This window comes from Podarcis tiliguerta (genome assembly GCF_965153285.1).
Source record: "Podarcis tiliguerta genome assembly, chromosome: 5".
NCBI lineage: Eukaryota > Metazoa > Chordata > Lepidosauria > Squamata > Lacertidae > Podarcis > Podarcis tiliguerta.
This window is the reverse complement of record NC_139538.1, coordinates 63,145,036-63,164,649: the sequence shown is the minus strand read 5'-3', so window position 1 is coordinate 63,164,649 and position 19,614 is coordinate 63,145,036. Positions and strand designations below refer to the sequence as shown.

At 42.3% G+C, this 19,614-nt stretch overlaps 1 protein-coding gene and 2 long non-coding RNA genes across 4 annotated transcripts in view; 1 reads left to right on the top strand and 2 right to left on the bottom strand.

Moving 5' to 3' along the window:
- Positions 1–7,834, top strand: part of LOC310679049 — a 26,828-nt gene extending 18,994 nt beyond the window's left edge. The window contains exon 2 of the long non-coding RNA XR_014512095.1: positions 4,059–7,834. This is a non-coding gene — a long non-coding RNA (uncharacterized lncRNA). The remainder of the gene's footprint in view (positions 1–4,058) is intronic.
- LOC310679019 (putative lysosomal acid lipase/cholesteryl ester hydrolase) lies at positions 533–19,614 on the bottom strand. 2 transcript variants are annotated; one of them, XM_083443721.1, is made up of 9 exons: positions 19,394–19,611; positions 18,413–18,530; positions 12,782–12,980; positions 11,030–11,139; positions 9,756–9,895; positions 8,045–8,191; positions 6,490–6,561; positions 4,897–4,968; positions 533–918 (listed from the first exon to the last, which is right to left on the bottom strand). In XM_083443721.1, exons 1-9 carry the CDS (start codon positions 19,520–19,522, stop codon positions 685–687), a joined length of 1,221 nt encoding a protein of 406 aa, XP_083299847.1. In that variant the 5' UTR covers positions 19,523–19,611; the 3' UTR covers positions 533–684. The 2 variants fall into 2 exon arrangements, with proteins under 2 accessions (XP_083299847.1, XP_083299848.1); XM_083443722.1 differs by lacking the exon at positions 8,045–8,191 and having other exon boundaries at positions 19,394–19,614.
- On the bottom strand, positions 17,209–18,022 carry LOC310679052. Its single transcript, XR_014512100.1, has 2 exons — positions 17,897–18,022; positions 17,209–17,522 (listed from the first exon to the last, which is right to left on the bottom strand). It is a non-coding gene; the product is annotated as an uncharacterized lncRNA (long non-coding RNA).

Sequence of the window (19,614 nt, the reverse complement as noted above, 5' to 3'; positions counted from 1 at the left end):
TGACTTGCCACAAGGGGTGCTGCAACTGTGACTCAATCTGCTCCAACTTCCACTCAAATTATCATTTGGTATTTTCCATTCTGCTGCAATTGGTTTATTCTACACAAGTCTTTCTTCTATATTGTTTATTGAAGATACTTCTGGAAAGTAAGGCATATGGGCACTCTAGTGCCTAGCTGTGTCAAATTGGAAGCAAATGGTGCAAATGTGGTCCTGTTGAGGGATGGGTGAAGAGACTGCCATGCCAAGCATAACATGAGAATGAGCCACCACATATGAAAGTTCTGCCTGGGGAGGTGGGGAACCATGCCACCTCAGTGTTTTTCAAATGACTCTTCATAGGCTTCATATGCCTCAGCAGTCACTCAGTGGGGCAAGCTGGGGCAGGATGCTCCATGGGGCCCTCTGAGGAGTCTGCCTGCCTCCTCCCGCTCAGGTACCACTGTACTGTGATGAGAAGTCACTTGAGTTATGTCTCAACACCTCCATTAAAAATGCATGGATATAAATAATGATAAGCAGTTCAAACATATTATTTTCAAAGGAATTATTTTGTGTGAACAAACAGGGATTTCTTTCCAAGGTGATTTTTTTTTGTAGTTTTTGTAGTTGTTGTTGTCGTCATCATCATAGACATAGACTGATGGTGCTGATTTCTTGAAGGACTATTTCAGGATCACAAACTCACTGATAATTCTGCATAAACTCAACTATCTCTTTATACACGCGCTGTGGGGCATCAAAGCCCATTATGAAATCCAGGTGTGCCCAGTCAGGAATAAACTTGTGGTAAACTAGATTTGAGACCTGAGGCAGCAGCAGGGCAAAATCCTTTGGAGTTGAAGCCCAATCGTTTCCACCATTCCAGAGAGCTGTTGGAACAGTCATTTGTTTAATATCATAGAAAGGTGCTGTTTCCTAAAAGAGAGGGGGAGATAACAACTTAAAAAATACTTTATAAGTTAGGAATCTGCAAAAAATTTCCTGATCAAAACAAATGTGCACGTGCCCACGCGCGCACACATATATATTGTCTTCCTGCTTATTTAACTTATATGCTGAATTCATCATGCGAAAGGCTGGACTGGATGAATCCTAAGCTGGAATTAAGATTGCCAGAAGAAATATCAACAGCCTCAGATATGCTGATGACACAACCTTGATGGCAGAAAGTGAGGAGGAGTTAAAGAACCTTTTAATGAGGGTGAAAGAGAAGAGCGCAAAATATGGTCTGAAGCTCAACATCAAAAAAACGAAGATCATGGCCACTGGTCCCATCACCTCCTGGCAAATAGAAGGGGAAGAAATGGAGGCAGTGAGAGATTTTACTTTCTTGGGCTCCATGATCACTACAGATGGTGACAGCAGTCATGATATTAAAAGACGCTTGCTTCTTGGGAGAAAAGCAATGACAAACCTAGACAGCATCTTAAAAAGCAGAGACATCACCTTGCCAACAAAGGTCTGTATAGTTAAAGCTATGGTTTTCCCAGTAGTGATGTATGGAAGTGAGAGCTGTCCTTCAAAACATCTGGAAGGAACTAGGTCGAAGAAGGTTGTTGCATACAAAATTTGTCTATTTATTTCCTTTATCATATCATTCTCTGATAACGAAGTGTTCATGGAGCCTCATTTTATACTAACATTCCATAGGAGGAAGTCATATTGATGACAGAGGATCCTTTAAGCAAAATGGAAGTAATACACATATAGGCAGATAGAGAGAGACAGAGAGAAGGAGGGAGAACCCATTTCATTTTTGCATTAGTGACATGAGCACCAAATCAACATTATTTCAGTTTTAAAAGAGATCCTTCTTGCACATTTCAGATATCATCATGCAAAGCAGACATCTGAGTTAGCAAATCTACATATGGATAAATTTGAAGGAACATACATACTGGACTGAAGCAGTCTGTATAATGGTGACATATTGCTATATAAAAATAGAATTATTATTATTATTATTATTATTATTATTATTATTATTATTATTATTATATTTATACCCTGCCCATCTGGCTGGGTTTCACCAGCCACTCTGGGTAGCTCCCAAGGGAATAGCAAAAGCATGATAAAACATCAAACTTCTAAAAGTCAAATAGTTGTTTATTTCCTTGACATATGAAGGGAGGGTTTTCTGCAGGGCGGGCACCACTACCGAGAAGGCCCTCTGCTTGGTTCCCTGTAACCTCACTTCTCGCAGTGAAGTAACCAGCAGAAGACCCTCGGAGGAAAGTGTAGACAATATCTTCATTTTATGACAAGGGACTGAAGATAGACACCTGGCATCTTGCAGATTTGTCAACAAACCTACATTCCCATATTAAATCTGAGAGATACATATACATTTGATACAGAAATAAGCTATTTTCAAGGGAATCTGGAGACCACTCCCTATAGTAAATATGTACAGTGGTACCTCAGGTTACATACGCTTCAGGTTACATACACTTCAGGTTACAGACTCCACTAACCCAGAAATAGTGTTTCAGGTTAAGAACTTTGCTTCAGGATGAGAACAGAAATTGTGCTCCGGCGGCGCAGCAGCAGCAGGAGGCCCCATTAGCTAAAGTGGTGCTTCAGGTTAAGAACAGTTTCAGGTTAAGAACACAATTCAGGTTAAGAACACAATTGTATTTACACAATGCAGCAATGCAGCTTCATTTTCTGGTGAATGGAGTCCACCGTGCGAGGCCAGCCCTTGTCCCCAGAGCCAAGTGGGGCCACGCTGTCCCTCCTGCTGCCTGTCTGCACAGTGGGGAGCATGGGCAGCCAACATGGCTGTTAACAGATTGAGGTTGAATCCTGACAAGACAGAATTACTGTTTTGGGGGGAGAGGAGCCGGGCAGGTGTGGAGGACTCCCTGGTCCTGAATGGGGTAACTGTGCCCCTGAAGGACCAGGTGCGCAGCCTGGGGGTCATTCTGAACTCACAGATGTCCATGGAGGCGCAGGTCAATTCTGTGTCCCAGGCAGGTGTTTATCAGCTCCATCTGGTACGCAGGCCAAGACCCTACCTGCCCGCAGACTTTTTCACCAGAGTGGTGCATGCTCTAGTTATCTCTCGCTTGGACTATTGCAATGTGCTCTATGTGGGGCTACCTTTGAAGGTGACCCAGAAACTACAACTAATCCAGAATGCGGCAGCTAGACTGGTGACTTGGAGCGGCCACCGAGACCATATAACACTGGTCTTGAAAGACCTACATTGGCTCCCAGTACATTTCCGAGCACAATTCAAAGTGTTGGTGCTGACCTTTAAAGCCGTAAACAGCCTCGGTCCAATATATCTAAAGGAGCGTGTCCACCTCCATCATTCTGCCCGGACACTGAGGTCCAGCGCCAAGGGCCTTCTGGTGGTTCCCTCACTGCGAGAAGCCATGTTACAGGGAACCAGGCAGAGGGCCTTCTCAGTAGTGGCACCCACCCTGTGGAACGCCCTCCTGCCAGATGTCAAAGAGAAAAATAACTACCAAACATTAGAAGACATCTGAAGGCAGCCCTGTTTAGGGAAGCTTTTAATGTTTAGTAGGTTATTGTATTTTAGTGTTTTGTTGGAAGCCGCCCAGAATGGCTGGGGAAACCCAGCCAGATGGGCGGGGTATAAATAATAAGTTGTTGTTGTTGTTGTTGTTACCTGTTCACCATCTGACTGAGGAGCAAGCATGTGCTGTCTGGGCGAGGTGGCCAGGGACACAGCAGGGAGGCTGGGCCAGATTCCAGGGCCCAGAAACCCCCAGAAACAGGGCAGGAATCCCTGCATAGGGGTGCCTGATTTGTGCCACTTCAAAATTGTGTGCCTGGAGCCATGGTCCCACTGCTGCGCCCCTGACACAGTGTGGGGAATTTCTATGAAATGGAGCTAGAAACTATTGTCATCAGATCAACAGTGCAATATTGCGGGTAAAATAATAGCTTCTTTCACTTAAGTTCACTCATGATCCCCGCGGTGTAGAAATTTTAATTGGTAAGTTTCTCATCATATTTACTTACTTACTTTCATACGTTCCTATTTTTGAGATATGTTTCTAATGTTATATGCATTGCTTTAACAGATGATTGCATTTTTTGCAAACCTGTATGGACTGAAGATATCGAATTTTGACCACGACAACAGCAAAGGTAATATTTGGATCTAGTTTGGTGAGATTTTTAGTTAAAGTGATTGGTTTATTTGGATATTAGTTACAATTTTTAACAAAACTGAGAGACTGAACTCATGCATGCAGAATACTGCATAGCAAAATAGTCCACTGAAGAAGCATAAAATGCCAAAATGTGTTTGGTATTTCAGTTATCCAGAAAGTTTGATTAAAAAACATTAAAAATATCTTATAGAGCCATATCAGCTATCTAATTAATATCATTAAAGAAGTATAAGACCATCTCATGCATTGTACAGAAATTTTATTTTTATTAGGGTTTATTGTATAATTGTGGATATATTATTTTGATAAATAGTCAGTTTATAGATTTACATATTAGAATTTGTTAACATATTCATGGGCATCACAGCCATTAGAAGACATCAGAAGGCAGCCCTGTATTGGGAAATTTTTAATGCGTGATGTTTTGTTATGTTTTTATATATGATATAAGCCAGCCAGAGTGGCTGGGAAAACTGCCAGATGGGTGGGGTATAAATCATTATCATCATCATTATCATTACATTTTATGTATATAAAGTCTGGTTATAAACGTCAAAGATAAACCTTTAACTATTTTGTTTCATATTGCAGCTACATTTTATCCACCATGTATTACATGAACAGCAGCCTTTGCCATCAGTAGCTTTTGCCATACCTTACCAATGTCTACCATCATATAAACAGAGAAGGGAGGGAGGGGAGGAGAAAGAGGGGAAAAGAGATGCAATTAGTGAGAAATTCTTACCTGGTTGTGGTGAGCCATGTTCTCTTCCTTGCTACCCCAGTCAAAACCTTTGAACTCCTTACTCCTCCTATTCTGAAAAAAGAAGTGTACCATATTTTGAAAAAAACTAAATGGGGAAGTTATTATTATTGCTGTTAATTATTAATCAATAAATACCTGAGGATCATAGAGCAGTTTACTATATAAAAGCACAAAAGCACATAACATAATAACAAAACAATACGCACAGACACAACAGGCATGGCAGGTTGTGAGGAACGTAGAAGAGAAGAAAAAGTTTTTACCATCTGCTTTTTATTCAATATTTACAGAGAGAGGCTTAGAACACAGCCTCTTGGGATAATGGCGTTGTCCCGAGTGACTCTCCACTCCCCCTTTTCTCATTTCTCATCGTCATCATCTCCCTACGGGTGCCACGGAGGGCTCTCTGTTTCTGAGCATTTTGCTCTACTACCTTCAAGGCTCGCTGGGTTCTGGGAGAGAGGGGGTCTGGAATGCTTTCTAAAGACATTGTGTCCGTCAGCTGTTCTCCCTCTGGTGCTTCCTCTTCCCCCTCCACGTCTCCCTTCATTTCCCAGCTTTCCCCCTCATCTGCCTCTGAGCTGTGACCTCCCTCAAACCCCTGTTGTAATTCTGAACTGTCTTCTTCTTCTCTGGAAGGGTCAGGCTGGGGAGGAGGTCACTGGGGAGGAGGCCATAGGTTGTGTAATTAGCCAAAGGCCGGGGAGAAGAGGAATGTTTTTGCTCAGTGCCTAAAGATATATAATGAAGGGGCTAGGTGAGCCTCCCTGGGAAAAGCATTCCCAAATGGGAAGCTATTGGAAAAATGGCCAGTTCCTATGTGGCCATCCTCCAAATCTTTCATGGAAGATTAAACTTATGGGGACTTAAGTAAGTCAAAATATATACCAGGGACCAGGAACTTCCACGCCACAAGACAATCTTATTCTGCCAGGGGATCCAGTTTGGCCCAAACACTTCTCCCAAAGTCTCCCACCTACTATCCAGCTGAGATTGCAGCTGAAGCCAGCTGGGTGGGTGTGTGGGTGTGTGGGTGTGTGTGTAAATCCTACTCAGTTTGCCAGAATTCCATGCAAATCCCTTCCCAATTCAGAAAGGAGTTTCTCTTAAAGGGGTTTCCTTGTTAAAACAGATCAGCAAAAGGTCTGCATCAAAATCTCCAGTGAAAATAAAGAGGAGGGATCAGTTTCATCTGCACCTTGCAACACACTTTGAAATCCTCCATTGCTACAACAGGTAATTGACAGGTAGGTGGCCCCACCCTGCTTTTAAATGTGACCTATGAAACTAATCCTGATAAAAATCTCCTGTGATATCAAAAAGATTCCCCAACCCTGATTAGTTTTTGCAATTTTGAAGAAATTACCAGCAACTACATTCAACACCAGGTGCTCCCAGATCATGGCACTTCTTGGCCAGCCTTATGCTACTGACACACAGCCTTCACTAGCCTAGAACCCTCCAGATGTTCTGGACTACAATTCTCATCAACCCCAGCCAGTGTGGCCTGGCTGATGGGAGTTGTCATCTAAGCAAGTTGGCACTACCAACACCTGAGGATTTAGGTGCTACCTGACTCCAGTGAAGCACGTTCTGCACAGATGTCCCAGCTGGGCAGTGTGATAAATATACATTGATTCGAGTCTGAAAGAAAGAACAAAGTGATTGGCTGAATTTATCTCAAAGTGTAACAGCCATTTCAATTTCATTTGGTTTGTTTGAACAAAACAAGTGCACTCTAGAGCTCTACATCTGGATATCATGCAGGAATCAGTGTTTAAGTAGCAATTACATGCCAGTTTTGGAGATCAACTTGACACTTCAAACTAGCTGCAAATGCCAATATTGTGTTACCAAACAAGAGGGAAATTCGCTTACAGCAAAGCATTGCCCCACAACATAAATACATTTCTACTAATACAGCAATCCTATGCACATTTACTAAGAAGTAAATTGTACTGTGTTCAACCAGGTTACACCCAGGTAACTATGCACAGGATTACAGCCCCAGTTATAATATTTTTGTTTATATGGTACAACCAGGGCAATTACAGACATATCAAATAACATCCATTTGTGCAGTGGGCATTCCTCCTGTAGGACATGAATTCACTCCACCCTGCTTTGGTGCCATGTCTAGTTATGTTACCAACCATAATTAAGGGCCACTCCTAGACTATGAACTGAAACTCAGTAGTGCTCTTAACTATGGTCCTATTGCATCATGGTGGCAAGGAAGACACAGCCTTCTTGTGACCCATAAGGCATTACCTGCATTCTGTTTTGGGGAAGTGGACCCCTGTATGGGGAATTGCACAAGGGCCCCCAAGCACCTTAACCAGGCCTTGGTGCACACCATGACTTCTCACCTCTTCACATGTTTCTTGGGCTGATGTGCACCATCTTTCAATGCACACAAATATTAAGTTCCAGTTTACAAGTATCTGTACAAAAGCCATATTGGTTCATTTTGTTCTTATTTTTGCTCTTATTTCTATTGTGTATTTAATATTTGTTATATTGTATTGTCTCAAGGAATGTGGCAGCTGTGCCCTCTTAAGGTTTCTGCCTTAATGCTACCAGACAATAATTTTCCAACAACAACAACAACAATAATAATAGCTCTGCCCATTTGGACACCTCTGAAGATATTTCACCCCATTCTGCAAGTCTTTTTTAAATTTGAGGTGACAATTTCAACCTTCACCAACTTGGACATCTCTGAAGATATCATTGCCCAAAATGTGGGACAGCTCCAACCAATCAGGTTGCCTCTCAATATATCATCGCCAAACTTGGTACGAGGACTCCTGAGGTGGATATATTAGTCTTCAACTATGTTTGCATGCAGGGCACCATTTTGAATCAATATGGTAGACCAATTTAACTCAAATGAAACACTTAAATTTAAGTGGCAGTCCTGGGTTGGTTTTTGTGTGCGCGCGCAGCCCCAAATATCACAAATTACACTATCCACTAGTGCTCAATGAAGTAGTCATCTGGGATCCACTTCTCCAGGGGTAATTAAGATATGGATGTTATAAGCAGCAACCATTTCAAAGAAGCCTCCACATACTTTTCTTTAGATCACACTCTTTACCTCCTATTATGTAGTTAGAAATCTTACCATATTTATGTTTTTCACATTAAAGCCCATCCCTAGGAAGAAAAAACTGGCACAAAGATGATCAAGTAAGAAACGATTACACAGGTTAGTAGCAAACCATTTAGAAGTTTTGCTTTGAGCAGTAAAGTGCTTGGTTCCAAATATTACCTGTCAAAACAAAAACATTAGTACACAGGTCATTTTGTTAGTCAAGACTGCTTCCCTAGAGATACTTCCAGCAATATTGGGTAGCAAGAAAATATCACAAACAGTATTATGAGAATCTTCTACTCAGATTGTTAGGCTAGAATGCCCATTCAACAATCCATGGCCATAATAATGATAACAGCAATAATTCAAATCCCACATGCATAGTCAAACAAAAGGACCTTCTGCTATATTCAAGACATGGACATTGTAATTTCAGCCATCGAGGAGACAGGATGACACAGTTAAAGTGCATCTTGAGATGTATGCAATGTGCAACTGGCGCCCTTGCAACGTGATTCAGGAACACCATTTCAGTAGGAGCCCAAATATGCAAAAGACTTGCTGTTGTGCAAACATAGCCACAAATAGCCAATAGCCAAATAGTTGTGCTGTGCTTGAAATCACTTAATTTAGGGTTGCCATATGTCCGGACATATCCAAAATACCACATTCAGAAGTAGTGCCCAGATGTTGGGCAAAAAAGCTCAACAATTTGAAATATGGCAATCCTACTTAATTTCCTAGTAATTTCAGCGAATGATGCCTTCTCTATTGTCTACATGGTAACATAAGGGAGAATGATTTTACTGCCTTGTTTTCTGACTTCTCCAGGTTGAGAATACAAGGAGTGGCTGTTCCTACAATCTGAAAAGGGCACTTCAATCTGCTTTTGTCTAGGGTAGAAGTAGTGTAGCATAGAAACCAAGGGTGAGCTGCGAATCATAAAGCCCCCAAGGTAATCAAATATCCCCCGTAGCCACAGTCAGTATGGGGCTTTAGACAATCCACAATCTCTTGTTCTCAATCCTCCCACCAACCAGACTCTAATCTGGGAACAAAACTGATCATGTTACAATGTTGTTGTATGAATTACTGAGCTAAAAGTGGGTGAGGGGGACATTTGGCCAACACAGAAGCCCCCAAAAGCCTCCAACACAATCAGCAAATGTTTCTGAGCCCAGAAAATGGGCTCATGTGCCTGTAACTGCCCACCACACTGTGATCATCCCAAGTTATTTCTCAGTAGATTGGTTTGGCTCTCTTGTCCTATAGTCATACATTGTTTAATACGTAAAATAAACCAATAATGTAATAAATACACGCTCCTATAACTGTTCAGCATTATTGCTTTAAAGGCAGCTGAGTTACGCACAGGTGTAATCTGCCATCATACTATCAAGATCTTCATGTAAGTTTGTTCCAAGTCCTTTTGCTTGGGCACTTGAGGATTGTTCTCACACCAGCACCTCTTTCTTTCCTGCCCGCAGCAGGTGTTTTGTGCTGGCACCCATGCTACTTACAGCAAGATAGAAAAATGGGCACCCCAATTTTTACAGATCAGCTTAGACTGAGCAACACCCTGTTACCAAATTTCAGCATTCGCCAGCTTGAACAGTTTAGGTGTCTATGAGAATGACAAATGGCCTCAGGTCAAATGATGGATACATTTCCAAGTTCTTAGCTACAGCCAGAGATATTTGCACCCTCTATTTTAAACAAATATTTGGTCCAAAATGCATACTTTGGCCAAGGATTCAGGAAGGTGAGTGATCACAGTTGATATTGGGCTGATAGAATAAACCGTGTTGACCGCTGGTGCCAATCCAAAGAACATTTTTATCTTCTGGGCGAGCTGTGGCATGGTTGAAAATGCAATGAATGCTAAGAAACAAGATGGGAAATCGAAATAGAAGATAAATGAATATAGCAAGCACTACTGCCTTGATCACAATACAAGAAAAAAATCTTAGCCTTTTCTCATAACACAAAAGCAATAAAGTACAGTCAATCCTCAGTTCCTGAATGGCTCTGTTTTGGAACATTTCGGCTCCCAAACACCGAAAACCCATTAGTAAATGCTCCAGTTTTTGTACATTTTTCGGAAGCCAAATGTCAGACGCGGCTTCGGCTTGAATGCAGGAAGCTCCTGCAACCAATCAGAAGTCACTCCCCAGTGTCAAACGTTTTGGAAGCTGAATGGATTACATTTGACAACCAAGGTTTGACTGTATACATTATTGAAAGACCTGTGAGGAATGGCTTATGTCACATGCTTCTAGTCAAACGAAATATTGGAAAGTACACGCTCATATCCCCTCCTCTTGGGAGCCTTAATAAAGTATCGTACTTCCAGGATTGTTAAGCTACAGTTTCCTGTTACATCCAGACTCAGAAACTTCTGTTTAAATTCCAACTACAAACCAGGTTTGATCCTGGCTTGAAATCCAGGATTTTATTCAAATTAAACAAGACTTTGTCAGCTGAGATGAACTGAAGCAACACAAAGCACATAAAACAAGGTTTGTGAGGGGAGTACAGTGGTACCTCGGGTTACAGACACTTCCAGTTACAGACTCCATTAACCCAAAAATAGTACCTCGTGTTAAGAACTTTGCTTCAGGATGAGAACAGAAATCACACAGCAGCAGTGGGAGGCCCCATTAGCTAATAAAGTGGTACCTCAGGTTAAGAACAGTTTCAGGTTAAGTACAGACCTCCAGAATGAATTAAGTTCTTAACCCGAGGTACCACTGTATTATATTCCATACACTTCTTTCTCTAAGTCCATAGCAGCTTTGAAACATTTCTTTTATGGGAAATGTTACTAAGGGGAAAATGCAGGAAACCTACACAGGGATTGTTATTCAAGATGGTTCTCCATGTCCAGTGGCTCTATGTGTTACCACTGTACTATGACCAAAATCTCTCTTGAAATTAATATACAACACCAACTGTACAAATAAACATGTTGCTATTAGACTTGGCAATATGTGTTTCAGAAGCTTCCTAACCTACCCATTGTGGTGCCCTGGGAATGACCAACATAAAATATTTTCTCTTGTCCAGTTTTTCTCAGGATAAAATTTATTGAAGCTGGAAGGTCATATTTAGCCATTTCATCAAAACTGCAAAGAAAAGGAATAACAGACTGTGTTTTACAGACTTGCATACAGACTTCTCCACCCAATGCAATACAATATCTGGCAAACCAGAGATCACCTCCTCCATGGACTACCAGTTCTCTGAACATTTGTGAAACAATCTGATTAAATTAAGCCATGACTCATCTTCTTTAGATATTTCACTAGCAGTCAATGCAACACTATGAGCTATTCACTGAAAACTTCAAAAGTCCACCAAATAGTTCACAGTGGCCATAGGGTTCCTGCAATGTGACAGTTTTAACAGGCAAGCTGTCCCTAAATGTCAAATATCAGCACCTGGAGAGCCAAATAAGTCATGACTTTGCACAAAATAGGAATTGCCAGTAGAGTGCCCATAAACCTGTTGGGTGGTATAAAAATAAAATACAGGCAGATTAGAAGGGGAAGAGGAATGCTTCTGTTGTTGGCACTAGTGTGACTAATACTGGAAGCAAAAGGAGAAACATAAAGCTTTTTTAAAAACCGAAGTTTCAGGAGGCTCTGCCTCGCCTCCCTGCATATCTGAGGAGCTTCAAATTCTGGCCAAGTAACTTTACTCAGAATCAGCAGGACTCACACTTGGTCCGAGGGGCGCCGACTTGTGCCGCAGATTATGGGTGTCCAGCGGCATGTGCAACATAATGTGAGGTCAGGATGTCACATTGCCCCTTGAGGTCATGAAGTCACATTACATTGCACGTGCCACAGTGGCACCTAGGAGCCCTGGAAGTCACCTTGGAGGCCCTGTTGTGTGGGTGCTGAGCACCCACAACAAAAATTTGGCACTAGCACTTGGTCCTCCCACATCAAATCTAGTTTCACCCGAAGCCAACCTGATCTGTTTATATCTACAGAGTTTAGCAATGCCATATTTCATCCTTTCAGTCCCGGCTGTGTGCTTTGTCTTGTTGCCGACATCCATCTGGGTCAGGAAGAGTGTGCCTTCAAAATGTCAAAGCTTATAGCAAGAACAAACTTAGTCTCTAAGGTGCTACTAGACAATTTTTTTATTTTTTATTTATTTGTCAAAGAGTTACAGTGCCTGCTGTGCTTGTACAGGAGAGACATGTTTTGTCACAGCTGGGGCAGATCAGGGCATCTGGTTCTGCTGATGCAGGTGTACCATGCCATTTCTCATCCCAGTGGTAATTTCTCCTCTGTTCTTTACTGTGAATATACCACCTAACTATCTGCCACCTAACTATCTGTCTCCAGGCACTGCTGTTGTCTGCAAGAGATTCCCACAAGGTGGAGTTGATGTTGCTAGCCTTCACATCATGTTTGGAAATGTCTTTGTAATACACAGTTGGTCAGCCAGTGGGCCTGCTGCCTGAAGTCAGCTCCCCATAGAGAACATCTTTGGGGGATCTTATCATCTTCCAGTCTTCATCAGAGCATCTAATTCCCCACATGAACAATATGTGCTGTTTGTTTGTTTGTTTGTTTGTTTGAAGAAACAACTACCAATTATATTTACTTGGAAATATATTTCTATACCTTTAGATTGTCAGGGTGCTGTTCAATGTTGAAACAGAAGAAGAGAGAAGAGCATGGCAGATTAAAAACCCCAAAAGGAAGACTAGGAACCAGAAACACATAATGAAGTTTAGAAAGCTCCCTCTACCTGAATCGCCAGAATTCTTCTTGCTCTGCAGTATAGTTGATGTGTTTCATGGACCAGGTGTTCCCTCTACTGTTTCCTAGCCAAACATCATAGCCAGCATCAGCCAGTATGAAGCCCAGGCTGTTGTTGTCCAGATTTGACACCCAGTTATCGCTACTGCCAAACAAGCCATGTTGCAGAAACACTGCGGGCTTCGGATCTGAAATAGAAGTCTTTTAAGTATAGTTATAAGAGGCTACTTCAGTGTTTCTTTCCAACAAGACAGTGGTCCATCAGAACCTTGAATGGCAGTTGTTGTCATTCCATATTTCAAGTAGCAGCCAGTGAAGTGGTGCAGGTGGGGCAATGTTACTCTCATGGCTTCCCAGCAAACGGGGTTGCTGGTGCTTACGGAGAGCAAGAAGGGAAAGGGAGAAGTGCATGTTGGCGGAGCCAATCCAATTCCCTCACCTCTACATGCAACACCAGGTCAAGCTCCCCCAACCTTGCCTTGTCTGTTTTGCTCTCTTCAGACATGGGTTGTCAGGTTGTCCATGAATGTTAAATCACAGAGTGGTGAGATCCACATCTCAAACAAGTCTGCCTTTAGAAACCTCCAACACCTTGCAATACTACATTGCAGTCATTAAATGACCAATGATACATTTTGGGGAAAGCTGTTAAAATATTTCTGACTATTATGATAGAAGTGTTGTTTCAGAATCCAAAGGGATATGCTGTTTTGTCATAAGGCCTGCTTCATGAAAAAGCTTTTTTCCAAAACAAAAAAACTTGGGGGCATTGCCACCACATGTGCATAAGTGAGCCAGTGACATTACAAATTCTTGAACTTACTTAAAATGTAAGAATAAGATGACTTATTGAATAATAAGATTATATTGAATAAGATGACTAAAAATATGTCATCTTATTCAATATAATCTTATTATTCAATAAGTCATCTTATTCTTACATTTTAAGCCATTTTACTCAATTATAATCTTATATTGGGAGCTTGGCACTGGAAGCAGGTGGCTAAGTCCTCCTGCCCTTCCTTCATTACACCACCTTTGCTTCTCAGGTATTAGGTAGCCCTAATATCTTTCAGAAAAGCAACACCCTTAGACTGTCATTTGCATTTCTTTTATTATAATTACTTAAGAATTTCCTCAAATTTTAATACATACATATGTTAATTGCCTTTAACGACCCTCATTCACTCTACATAATGCCCAAATTGTTAATTTCTGCTGCTCACTGTTCAGGTCCTTCTTGTAAATCTATCTGACAGTTATACCTCTTCAAGTACTCTACAAAGGGTTTCCACTCCTTCCTTAGCAGTGTCCCCTCTTGATCCCAATTTTTGCTTTCATACTTGCCAGCTCCACATAATCTATTGGTTAATAATAATAATTTATTATTTCTACCCCACTCTTCTGGCTGGGTTTCCCCAGCCACTCTGGGTGGCTTTCAATAGAACATTAAAAACAGAATAAAACTTCAAACATTAAAAATTTCCCTAAACAGGGCTGCTTTCAGATGTCTTCTAAAAGTCGGATTGTTAGGAAAAGGAGGGGACATTTTATCATATGTGGTGGGATTGTAAGGTAATTTAAAAAATTTGAGAAATGATATACAACGAATTGAAGAAAATGTTCCATTTAACATTTTTTTAAAAACCTGAAGCATTTTTGTTAGGGATTGTAGGAAAAGATCTGCCCAAAAAGCTGAAAAACATCTTCATGTATGCGACAACGGCCGCGGGAGTTTTAATAGCACAAGGATGGAAGACTGAAGAAACCCCAACTGAAGAATCATGGCAAGAAAAATTGATGGACTATGCAGAACTGGCAAAACTGACATACAAACTACTGGACAAGGATAACTGTGACTTTAAATGGGAATGGGAATGGGAATGAATGGGACTTTAAATGGGAATGAAGGGGAACCCTTTACAAAGTATTTGAAAATGCAACAAAGCAAATTGGTCTCCTTGGCTGACTTTGAATAAACATTCACAAACTTTTTATTGATAATAATCAGCTAAATAGTTTGAGGATCTATACAACTGTGTAACATGCAGAAAATAGCATTTTTAAAGAAATCAAAGACTGGAACTGAGGGAAGTCAGGGGGTCAGGAAAAATGGGGAAATAAGGATGATATGTTTTTGGATAATATGTTTTATTTGAATAAAAAAGTTATTAAAAAAATAAAATAAAAGTCGGATTGTTGTTTATTTCCTTGACATCTGATGGGAGGGCATTCCACAGGGCAGGCGCCAATACCGAAGTGGCCCTCTGCCTGGTTCCCTGTAACCTCACTTCTCACAGTGAGGAAACTGCCAGAAGACCCTTGGAGCTGGACCTCAGTGTCAGGGCTGAACTATGGGGGTAGAGACATTCCTTCAGGTATACTGGATCGAGGCTGTTTAGGGCTTTAAATTGTGCTCAGAAATGTACTGGGAGCCAATGTAGTTCTTTCAGGACCAGTGTTATATGGTCTCAGCGGCCACTCCCAGTTACCAGTCTAGCTGCTACATTCTGGATTAGTTGCAGTTTCTGGGTCACCTTCAAATGTAGCCCCACATAGAGCGTGCTGCAGTAGTCCAAGTGGGAGGTGACTAGAGCATGCACCACTCTGGCGAGACAGCAGGTAGGGTCTCAGCTGACGTACCAGATGGAGCTGGTACACAGAATTGACCTGTGTCTTCATGGACAGCTGTGAGTCCAAAATGACTCCCAGGCTGCACACCTGGTCCTTCAGAAGCACAGTAGCCCCATTCGGGACCAGGGAGTCCCCCACACCTGCCCACACTCTGTTCCTCCGAAACAGTACTTCTGTCTTGTCAGAATTCAACCTCAATCTGTTAGCTGCCATCCATCCTCCAACCACCTTCAGGCGCTCACACAGGACCTTCACCGCCTTCACTGGTTCTGATTTAAAAGAGAGGTAGAGCTGGGTATCATCTGCATACTGATGAACACCCAGCCCAAACCACCTGATGATCTCTCCCAGGGGCTTCATATAGATATTAAAAAGCATGGGGGAGAGGACGGAACCCTGAGGCACCCCACAAGTGAGAGCCCAGGGGTCTGAACAATCATCCCCCAACACCACTTTCTGGACACGGGCCAGGAGAAAGGAGTGGAACCACTGTATAACAGTGCCCCCGGCTCTCAGCTCCTCTAGACAATCCAGAAGGCTGTCATGATCGATGGTATCAAAAGATTGGAATACTGAGAGATCCAGAAGAACTAGGAAACAACTTTCACCTTTGTCCCTAGCCTGCCAAAGATCATCAACCAATGTAACCAAGGTGGTTTCAGTCCCATGATGAGGCCTGAATCCCGATTGGAACGGATCAAAATCGGGTGCGTCCAAAGGTGTTTTTTTAAGAAGCAGTTTAATGACCGCCTCTTTCAGCGAAGCTGGGAAGTATTCACCATCCTGCAGTGCCCATCACCCAACCCTTCCTGGCTCGCTTTTATTAGCCAGGATGGGCAAAGATCAAGGAGACAGATAGTTGGTTTCACTCGTCCAAGCAGCCTGTCCACATCCTTGGAGAGATTGGAATTGATCCCTTGGAGAGATTGGAATTGATCCCATGCAACTTGACTAGACAGGACTCTAGCACTTTCCCACCCCAGCCCTGCTCCCACAATGGAGTCTGCCTTATTCCGAATCTGAGCAACTTTAACTGCAAAAATTTTTTTTGCAAAATCATTGCAGGAGATCTTGGGGGCCTTATCAGGCCCCGATGGCACAGGTGGTTCCGTTAAATTATGAACCACCTGAAAGAGTCACCTGCTGCTGTTTTCTGCAGATGCAATAGAGGCAGTGAAAAAGGTCCTCTTCAACGTCACTATTGCCACTTGGTAGGCTCAACGTTGAACTCTAACCGGTGTCTGGTCTGATTCAGAATTAATTCTCTGCCACTGGTGCTCTAGCCATCTCAATGATTGTTTCATTGCCCTCAGCTCTGGGAAAAACCACGGAGCTGTCCAGGCTCCATGCAATCAGAGAGGGCACTTTGGAGCCAGACAGTTGATAGCCCTACTTAACTCTGCATTCCAACAGGCCACCAGGGAATCAGCTGAAAGGCCATCAACATGGGATAAAATATCTCCTACCACTCTCTGGAAACCATTTGGATCCATTAAGTTGCAGGGGTGGACCATACGAACCCACCTCCCTGCAGAGTGGAAGGGTTGCAGAGATGTCCAGTTGCACCAAGAAGTAATCTGACCATGGCACTTCTTTTGTTTCACTTTTACTTAGTGTCAGATCACCCACATCCAAAGAGGTAAACGCCAGGTCTAAGGCATGTCTAAGGTTTATTTTGCTACTCCTCTTTAGTTGGGATTTCTTGGGTCTTTTCACCTTTGTGCATAGATTACTCAATCTGCTGTTGCCGCATACAATAAGAGATTAAGTAGCTTCTTGGGGATATCAAAGTTTGTTACTCCTAAGAGGAAGGCCTCTGGTTTGGTGGGGGGGGTCATCTTTAATATTTTTTCAGTTCCCCATAAATTATTTTCCAGTATATTTGGCTTGCTTACATGCCTACCACATGTGGAAGAAGATGCCCTACATCTTTTGGCATTTCCACATGACTTGGTTCCCTCCTCCCCCCCCCTTGCATTTCACTTTTCACTCAAGAAAAAGCTGCATACAACACACAAAGCCATTGGGCAATGGAATTGGCAGTGTCACCAACTCTTCATAGCCCTGGTTTTTTTCTCCTTTTTTTTTTATTCAGGCTATGACCCCTATGGGACGCGGGTGGCGCTGTGGGTTAAAGCCTCAGTGCCTAGGGCTTGCCGATCGAAAGGTCGGTGGTTCGAATCCCCGCGGCGGGGTGCGCTCCCGCTGTTCGGTCCCAGCGCCTGCCAACCTAGCAGTTCGAAAGCACCCCTGGGTGCAAGTAGATAAATAGGGACCGCTTACCAGCGGGAAGGTAAACGGCGTTTCCGTGTGCGGCTCTGGCTCGCCAGAGCAGCGATGTCACGCTGGCCACGTGACCCGGAAGTGTCTTCGGACAGCGCTGGCCCTTGGCCTCTTTGAGTGAGATGGGCGCACAACCCTAGAGTCTGTCAAGACTGGCCCGTACGGGCAGGGGTACCTTTACCTTTACCTTATGACCCCTATAAATGGCAGAAGAACATATATCTTAAATAACTGCAAAAACACTCTTTTGCAACTAAAGAGATTTCCCCCCACAAAAAAGACTGCATGCAGTTCCCTATGACTTGGGTCAAGAAGGTATGGAGAGCACAGCTACATCAGGACAGAAAATGGCTGCTGTCAACATGGACTATGAACTATTTATTCCAGCTTCCTCATCTCCTTGTCACCATATTTCCTTACTTCTTTAATAGTTCAGGAAAGGAATAAGAAGCACTTGACCTCAACTACCTATATGGCCTATCTTTTGCAATATTATAGAAAAAATAGAAGAAGGACACACTCAACAATCATAATAATAGTGCACATTACCAAACAAACTGCCTATGTTCTTTTGCACTAAATCAAATTTTAGCAAAGCAAGAATTCATCATTTAATAATAATAATAATAATAATAAATCCCCAAAATATTGAACATTTGTATATATGTGTACACACAATATATACCTCAAAGCACACACTCACCCTTGTTTGACTGATTTCTTTTGCCATGAGGGATTCTGTTAATACTCAGAATATAACCATCGTCTGTCACCACTTCATATTCCTCACTGGGATATCCTCTGAAAGAAATAATTTCGCTCTGCAGGGTGGAGATGGTGTGGTTGGACTGGTTAACAAGCAACTGTAAGATGTCTACAGACCGCTGCTTTTTTCTAGAAAAATAGGTGCTGGTACTCACCATGAAGTTTTTATAGTAAGTCCTATACTTTTAAACAAACAAACAGAGGTGCCGGTACTGTGTACCCTTGAGTACCCCCTGGAGAAAAACACTGCTAAACACTTATTTTCCACATGATAGAATTGGTAACTGGAGTGTGCAGATGGGTGATAAGCCAGATAAGGTAGTAAAACAATCTCATGCCATCACTTATTTGTCAGTTCCAAAGAAATCCAAGAACTGATTACCTGCCTCCCTCTGCTGAAATTAGAAAAAATGGAGCCTTTTGTTGCAGAATGTCTTCCCAGGATACCTTCCCAGCCAATTGCTGCTGTTGCTGCTGTTCTACATTTTTATGGCTGTTGTTCCCAAACTCTCCCCTTCCCTTGGACCACTTGAAAATTGCTGAGGGACTTGGTGGTCCACTGAATGATTTTTGTTCTTGCTGCTGAACAATTATAATGCACTGTGCAGGATGCTAGAGTTGCTACTGCAGAGCACCTAATTGATGTTCACAGAGCACTGGTGTTCCTTGAAGCAAATGTTGGGAATTTTATTGAGATTTTAAAATAAAATAAAATTCCAAGCTGCCCTGAGCAATGATGCATTGGGAGGGCAGGGTACTATTTCAAAATATTATAATAAATATTTTCTGGTCCCCTAAAACCCCAGCAGTCCATGGAAAATTAACTTCAAGGATGTGGCGTACAGCACCATTAAGCAACACTAATTGTCAAAGATGCCTTGAGGTAAGAAGATGAGAAAGGAAAAGGAAAATGGCTTACAACATTCATAGTCGCTTCTGGGTCTACGCTTCTTCTTTTCCACAATATTCCTGAACTAATAAGCACTGGGACCAAGCCTGCCCCCATTATGAAGAGCCATATCATTGATTGGCGTGGAAGCAAATCCATCTTTGAGCCCAGATATACAAGACTGCTCCTCAGTCACCGAGAAGATGTATTTAGGTTCCGTGGAATGAAATTACAAACAACATGACTTTAAA